General features: G+C 38.4%; 1 protein-coding gene across 3 annotated transcripts in view; it reads right to left on the reverse strand.

Annotated features, from left to right (window-relative positions):
- The window catches only part of Phlpp2 (PH domain and leucine rich repeat protein phosphatase 2), a 76794-nt gene that overhangs the window by 33129 nt on the left and 35496 nt on the right, over positions 1–8169 (reverse strand). For all 3 annotated transcript variants that reach the window (XM_004625801.2, XM_023709384.1, XM_023709385.1), the window contains exons 6-9: positions 6016–6170; positions 3641–3787; positions 2890–3120; positions 528–730 (exon numbers count right to left, since the gene is read on the reverse strand). In XM_004625801.2, coding sequence (XP_004625858.1) covers positions 528–730; positions 2890–3120; positions 3641–3787; positions 6016–6170 — 736 coding nt within the window. The remainder of the gene's footprint in view (positions 1–527; positions 731–2889; positions 3121–3640; positions 3788–6015; positions 6171–8169) is intronic.

Below are 8169 nucleotides of genomic sequence, written 5' to 3' on the forward strand. Positions count from 1 at the left end.
AAAAAAAAAAAAGAAAGAAACTATGGAAAAGCTGGGAATGGTGGCTCATGCCTGTAATCACAGCACTTGCAAGACTGAGGCAGGAGGATCACCATGAGTTTGAGGCCAGCCTGGCTACATAGTGAGGTCAAGGCTAGTCTAGACACAGTAAGACCCTGTCACAAAACAAAACAAAACCAAAACAACAGTGTAGAGACCACTACGGAAAGAAAAAGAGACAGTATGGCAGGTTTAAACCCTGAGCCATAGTTTGGCAACCCCTACTTTGGAGTAGTAAAAACACTCTGTTTGGGGCATATTTTGCATAACATAACCATTTAAGGAATCTCAAAGTATTTTGCCTTGTTTTTTTTACACATATCTGAGCGACTTAAGTACTGACAGTAAAGTTAAAGAGATAAAGCTAAATTTCAATGAGCCACAAACTCCATTTTATAAAGTCGCAGAAAAGGACTACACATGCCATTATTCTTAGAAAGCACAGACTAGAGCTAAAAGAGAAAAAATAAAAAGTTGTGAGAACTCACTGTTTGAACTGGCGTAGAGAGTTCGCAGGGAGAAGCCACTAAGTGTCAGCTCCCTCAGCTGGTTCCGCTCACAATGCAACTGCTCCAGGCTACACAAGGAGCTAAGATCCAAATCAGTCAGCTGATTGTCCCTCAAATCCATGTGCGTTATATATTTATTTCCTTCCAGATTTTCAAAAACCAAGGTTTTCAAGTGATTCATCCTTAATATTCAGAAATAAAGAAATAATTAAAATAATTCTATTTAGTGTTTATTAAAAGAAAAATGCAAAAGATATGACTCCTCTCTTTCTTTCTTAAACAACTCATGAATTTTATTACTTGACTAATTTAATTTTACTTCTTTTTTTTGGCCAGCTCAGCCCACCCTGAGGGCAGAACTGGTGCAGCTTGTGGTGCTAGGGATTGAACCACAGTCCTTTGCACCTGCCTAAGCTTGCCTAGCAGGCACTTTAGACTGCTGAGCTATCTCGCCAGCCCAACTTGCCAAATTTTAAAAATGTGGGCTGGGAATGGTGGTATATTCCTATAACCCCAGCACTTGGGAAACTGAGACAGGAGGATCACTGCTAATTTGAGGCCAGCCTGGGCTACAAAGTAAGTTCAAGGGCAACCTGAACTGTGCAGCAAAACCTAGCCTCAAAAAAGAAAAAAAAAGTTTTTGTGCAGCAAACTGTGCAGCAAAACCTAGTCTCAAAAAAGAAAAAAAAAAAATTAATGAAAACATTAGGGATTAACTTTCTTTTATCCTAATAACATACTCCTCAGATACAGAAAACCAAATAAAATGAACATTCTTTCAATAATCATGTAACTTTTCTTTCATCATATAACTTCTAACAAATCTTAAAAAAAAAACGTATTTTTTATAGACCATAAATGGTTCATAAAAAAAGAACTCAAAATGCAGCGAAGTTAGACAATCCAGATAACAAACACATATTCAAATTAAATAAAAAGAAGGAAAAGCTGGGGATGGTGACACATGTCTGCAATCACAGCTACTTGGGAGGCCAAAGCAGGAAGATTGCAAGTTTGAGGCTAGAGTGGGTAGCTTAGTGAAACCCTGTCTTAGGAAAAAGAAAAAGAAAAACGAGAGCTGGGTATGTGACTCAGTGATAGAGCACCTGCCTAGCATGTACAAGGTCCTGGGTTCAATTTCAATTCCCAGTTAGAAGTGCGGTGATAAGGGGATATATCTGTTATATAAATGTTTACCACAAAACAGATAAACAGTTACATCCAAGCAACCAGGAAGGGTAGGTGGCAATGAAGGACACAAAAGAGGAGCTTGCTTCTGGTGGGTGGACGGGTAGCGAAGGGTAGCAAAGCAGTCATGAGAGGAATCAGGTATCCTTCCTCTCACTGCTGTGCTAAGATTCATGTGACACTGATGAAGGAAACAGAATGGTTCAAAGGCAAGCTCTATAATATAACTTCTTGGTTCTTCTCCATACAAGTATATGATTTGATGCACACAGCCCTGATCTAATTTTCCTATTTTTCAAGAAATCTCTTATTGGGCTGGAGAGATGGCTCAGTGGTCTAAAGCACCTACTTGAAACAAGCTTGGCAAAGCACAGGGACCGCGGTTCAATCCCCCAGCACCACATGCCAGCCAGCCCCGCCCCCTGGTGGGCTGAGCTGGCCACATACACACACAATAAATAAATGTAATAAAAATAAATAAATAATTAAAAAAAAAAGAGCCATCATTGCTAATGATAAATGATACATATAAAAAAAAAAGAAATCTCTTATTATTTGTTTACAAGGCACATTAATAGTTTCCTGTAACATTCAATAAGTGTCTCCTCTACCACTTTATTATGACTAAAATATAAGTTTATTATGTAAATTTCTTTGTGAGACAAGTGCTTATTCTACTGAGCCATCTCCCTGGCCCTAACTACTCTTAATAAATGCCAATTCAAACAATAAAAACTGTTTCTATCATCTACTGACAATAAGGAAAAATACAACTAAAAGCCAACACAGAGATGTGAGGAAACAGAAATTTTCATAAAACATTGCTGGGAGGTAAGTCAAAACAACTTTTGTCAAAGGCAATCTGATGGTCTATACCATGTGACACACCTACTTGAATCTTAATCTCTCTTCTAGTACATGAAAGATGAAGTTTTACTACAGCTTTCAAAACATTCTGCAATGTTCTAAAATCCTTTTTTTCTTTGCAGTAGTAGGGCATGAACCCAGGGCCTCACACTTGCTACCCTAGCTCTCTGCCATTGAGCTACATCCCAGCCCTAAAATCCTAATGTTTTGAAGTCTTTATAAAAAGCAGTCACAAAAAGTCCATCAGTATAAAGCTAAAGGAAGGTATAGTAAAGAATGGCCTCACCTTAAATCCACATGCTTGACATGGCTCATCCGGCTCAGCAGCCCTAAGTCCAAGACTTCCAGACAGTTTCCTGCCATAACCACTTTATCTAACATTGTGAGTTTCTCATAAACACCAGGAATATGACTAAAGTTGTTGAAGGAAATTCCCAAGGAAGACAGTTGTTGCAAATTTCCCAATTCTTCAGGTAAAGTATTCAGAAAGTTGCCATCAAGACAGAGTGTTTGAAGGCTGAGGGAGGGAGAAAAGGTCTACTTTATGAAAGATTTCATTCAAATTAATAAAACTAGAGTTATTTATTCTGACTTTGTCACTAATCATCAATTCCAAAAAGGTACAATGTCCTAACTCTTGATCTACACAGACTTAAAAGAAAAAAGAAAGGAAGGAAAGAAGGGAGGGAGGGAAGGAGGAAAGGAGGAAGAAAGAAAAAGGAAGAGAAAGAAAAGAAAAGAAGGAAGGAAGGAAGGAAGGAAGGAAGGAAGGAAGGAAGGAAGGAAGCAAGCAAGCAAGCAAGCAAACAACCAAGCAAGCAGAGAGACAACATTAGAGTCAGATCTCTGTTGCTGAAATGGGGGCACTGGTCACTGCTGGAAGCACAGAGATCTCTGGCATCAAACACTGCCTCTAACTAGAATTCTAAAATTAGTGATTTATTTTACTGCAAAAAGATACTACCTTTAGTCCAAATGTCAGACAACTATTTATTCTTCAAGGGAAAAGAGAAATCCAATAAAAATTAGATACTTACTTTAGCAGGTTGCCAATCTGACTTGGCAGGTCATGAAATCCATTACAGGAAAGATTGAGCTCAGTCAGGGTAGAAATTTCACACAGCAGTACAGGAAACAACCCAAGTTTATTGTGGGATAAGTTCAGGCCCTTCAGCTGAGAAAATCTAAAGAGCAAAAACAAATATACTGAGTCAATAATCTCTTATATATCTTTACAAGAGACATCAATGTCCTTTGATGATCTATTTCCAGTGATCTGTTTCCATTTGTTCCATAAAAATCACTCACGATGTGCCAAATATTGTGTGAGGACAAAGGCTACCAAGGTGACTAATGCATAGTCCGTGCTATCAAGCAGACAATCCTAGTGTGAAGGAATTTCTCTTCTGCCTCAAAAGACAGAAAATCTGGAAGAAGAGCTCATGCTGACACAATTGTTCTGTATCAAGTCATACCTGATATACTTGAAATCTTTTGTTACTAAATTTCTACAAGTATGTAATATACAAAGATCTTCTCAAAACGTAACTCATACAAAGGCATGACTAACAAACAGTGGCCCTGGGCCAGGGAGATAGCTCAGTGGAGTAAATGCTTGCCTGGCAAGTACAAGGTCCTGAGTTTGATCCCTGGTAACACACACATACACACACACACAAAAAAAAAAATTGTAGCTCAAATCTTATTAGAAGCAACTTCTTTTATCATACTTATGTTGGCTCAAAAGTCTCTTAAAAATGAATGGACAGGGGCCGGGGAGATGGCTCAGTAGTAAAAAGGCGAAAGATATATCCGATTTAAAAAGAAACCAGAGTATGAGATGGCTCAGTAGAATAAGTGTTTCCCTGGCAAGCACAAGGGCCTGAGTTCAATCCCCAGTTCCACCAAAAAAAAAAAAAAAAGATAAAAGAATAGACAGGTTGAGCCTAAGAACAAAGATATGACAACGTCTTACTATATGGTCTTATACAGAACATAAAATGATTATTTTTAGTGTTTCTGTTTTGTTTGTAGAAGTAAAAGAATTTACACTGTCCTAAACAGAGCTGGTACTGTCATAAAGTAGGCTGACATGAGTCACTCTGGAAGCATGTGAACATCAAACTTTATCACACAATTGTAGGTGGTAAGGCTGAGGCGTTGTTCCCTGCAACAATGACCCATGACAAGCTCCTACATGTGAATCCTTGCTACTTCATTCAGATGCTCTTCACCCAAACTCTCAAAGTTTGATCTCAGGTGACCTGACCTTGATTACTGATTATTCCTGACTTGATGCCTAGACTTCAGAATTTCTGATCCAGTCCTAGAAGGAAATACTGCAAGCTGATGTCCTTAACATTACAGCTTGTTTTTTTTTTTACAGCTTGTTTTGATTTTCATAAACAAATATTATTAAAATATATCACAAGTAAATGTAAGTTTATACTTGTGCAAAGGCCCCCTGGTCTTTCTAATTGCATGAAGTTGTGCTGCAGATTGAGGTAGGTGATATCTTGACTGTAGAAGAGATGTTCAGGAACCTCCTCCTATTGCAAATGCTGGATTTACAGGTATGTGGCACTATGTCCAGCTTTCACATATACTTTTATAAGTGGAGGATGGAGGTGGAGTGAATGGAGGGTAGGAAAGGGAGAATATACTCTATCAAGGAAACAAAAATATATAGGATATAGTACCCTAGGGATGAAGGTGCTCCTCTAATGGAAGTCAGGTTTCATAGATGACAAGACTCAAGTGTCAATAAGAGCAGATACAAAAGAAAGACAAAGCCCTGACTCTGGAATTCCTGATATTAGGCTTATCTGTTTGAAGTCATTTAGATTTGGTATTTCTAATTCAACCACTTTCCCTTACCTCAAAGCAGAAAAATTTTTAAACAGATATATTGGGAGGGGGCTAACTGCTATGGTTTGGATGTGGTTGCCTCCCTCCCCTGAAGTTTTATTTATCTGTTGGCAGCCTAAGACTTAGAAGTGGTAGATCTTTAATGAAAGCTAACCAGGCCATTGGGAGTTGCTGCCCCAATGCTGGTTTCTTAGAGTGAGTTACTGCCCAAGAAAATGGGTTGTTCTAAAACAGCAAGTCCAATTCCTGAATCGCTTTGCTTCCCATCTGCTATACAATCTCTCCTTCTCCATGGGCTCCCACCATGAAACTATCTGCCATGATACGATGCAATCAGGTCCCCAGAAGAGGCTGAACCACCAAAGCCACATGATCTTGGACTTAAGCCTCTTTGCCTTATACATTACCCAGATGCAGCTATTTTGTTTAGAAATTGAAAATGGATACTATAAAAAGTATGCTCAGTTAACAATACAAGCCATTACAACTGTAACGGTTACAATTCAGTTTTAACATCTGGTCTGGAAACCTGTTCTCCACATACTTGTGGAGTGTGTCAAGGCCCCCTGGTCTTTCTAATTGCATGAAGTTGTGCCGCAGATTGAGGTAGGTGATATCTTGACTGTAGAAGAGATGTTCAGGAACCTCCTCAAGGCTGTAACATGAGAGATCCACAGTACTGATTCGCTGGGACACCACCTAAATAAGGTCAAAGAGAAAAGCCTTCTGAGCTAGTTCTGACAATGATCTATCACCTAGAAAAACTCAGACTAACATTTACAACAAAAAGTCACTGACTACAAACTAGGAAAGGAAAAAGATAAATCCTCTTTTTCTTAGTGGTGATACCTGGGGGTTGAACCCATGGCCTTGTGCATGCAAGACAGGTGATTTAGCACTGAGCTGCATCCCTAACCCCAAAAAACTCATTCATAAAAACTAGTGAATTTTCACTTTTCCCAAAAACCATAAGCTGTTTAAAAAATAAAGATATAAACTAAAGTCTTCAAGTGAAGGATTAAAAAAATACAAATCATAAAGATGTAGCTGAGGGCCGGCCAAAAAGCTCAGTGGACTAAAGTGCAGGCAAGCAGGCACAGGGGCCAGAGGTTCAATCCCTGGGCCTGTGGTGCTGGCCCAACCCCTGGGGCACACTGAGAGGGCAAATGAGACTGGGCGTGGTGGCATGCGCCTGTAATCTCAGTACTTGGGAAACTGTAAACAAACGGATCACTATAAGTCCAATCTAGTAGTGAGACCCTGAACACCCTGTAGACCCTTCTCTAAAATACCAAAAAAAAAAAAAAAAAAAAAAGATGTTGCTGAGAGTGGTGGTGCACTCCTAGTACCCCAACCACTGGGGAGGCTGAAGCGGGAGGATTACCTAAATTAGTCTAAGGCCAGCCTGGGCTACATAGGAGTTCAAGAACAGTGTATAGGTCCAAGAATATAGCTCAGTGGCGCAAGCGCCTGCATGTCATGTGCAAGGTTGTGAGTTCAATTTCTGGTAACAAAGCAAAACAAAAAGCAAAAAACAAAAAACAAAAATCCCAAAGGATAGCCTACACTACATAGTGAAAGCCTGTCTGAAAACAAACAGGAAAAGAAGTATTTTGGTTTGCTAAGACAAACCAAAATGACTATACAAAAGACTCTGAACAGTGTGATATGAAGACCAAGCTTCCCTAAGCATACTGGCTTGCTGAATACCATTTTCTTCATCTGTTGTGAGTATAAAACAAACAACCAAGCATACAATACAATGCTGAGCATGCCAAAGATGCACAAAACATTAACTTCTCTTGAAGAGGGCAGAAGAAAAGAATAGCTACTTAAAATTGAAACAAAAAAAAGTGAAACAAGTTCTAGTTAGAGTATTTTATAGTAAACAATATAATGAAATTCAATAAATCAAAAAACAAAGTTTTTATTTGCATAATATGTTCATAAAATAAGAATTATAAAAAATGGATCTGAACAATTTATTACTAGAAAAGGCATCCCATGTCTCAATAGCAAGTCATTATACTGTAACAATCCCTTATGCAAAATTATGCAAAGATGTCTAGAGGAGACTTTGAAGATCACAGTACACTTGTACAGTAATTTATCTTTTTTTCTCCATAATTTTATTCAGAAACAAATAGCAACGAGACAGTCTCAAATCAAATTGGTAGAAGAGTTTCAATAATTAACACACCGTATACTCTCTTCCCAGTGGTTATTTGCTATACAAGATGCAGACATGCTATCCTATTTACAAACACTATTAGAACAAATCCCTCTATCCATTAAGAGAATGTAATTATATATCTATCCTAACCATTTTGAATACACAGATACAAAATGGACATTCATCTGTATCCCCTTTTTTGTTTAGTTCCGTCATTTGGATATTATAGGTGTGTGAACTCAGCAAAATATTCCAAAAGAGTCCAGCAGTCCATAATAGTATTGGATCTTCTACTTGACTGGCAATATCAGATATTGTTGACTTCAGTTCCCTACAGTGCAACATAACAGCATGGCTTTACTTCTTATACTTTGTTTTTATACTTTTCTGCTGGTTGGTTAAGAACAAGATAAAGCAAGACCTATGCAACAAGAATTGTAGCTTTTGGATCTGATAAGGTCAATCAAATCCCCTCAGGATTTATCCTGAGATCCTGTACCTCAGATTGTAGATCCTTTGTCAGTG

This window comes from Octodon degus, unplaced genomic scaffold (assembly GCF_000260255.1).
Source record: "Octodon degus isolate 3935 unplaced genomic scaffold, OctDeg1.0 scaffold00011, whole genome shotgun sequence".
NCBI classification, from domain to species: domain Eukaryota; kingdom Metazoa; phylum Chordata; class Mammalia; order Rodentia; family Octodontidae; genus Octodon; species Octodon degus.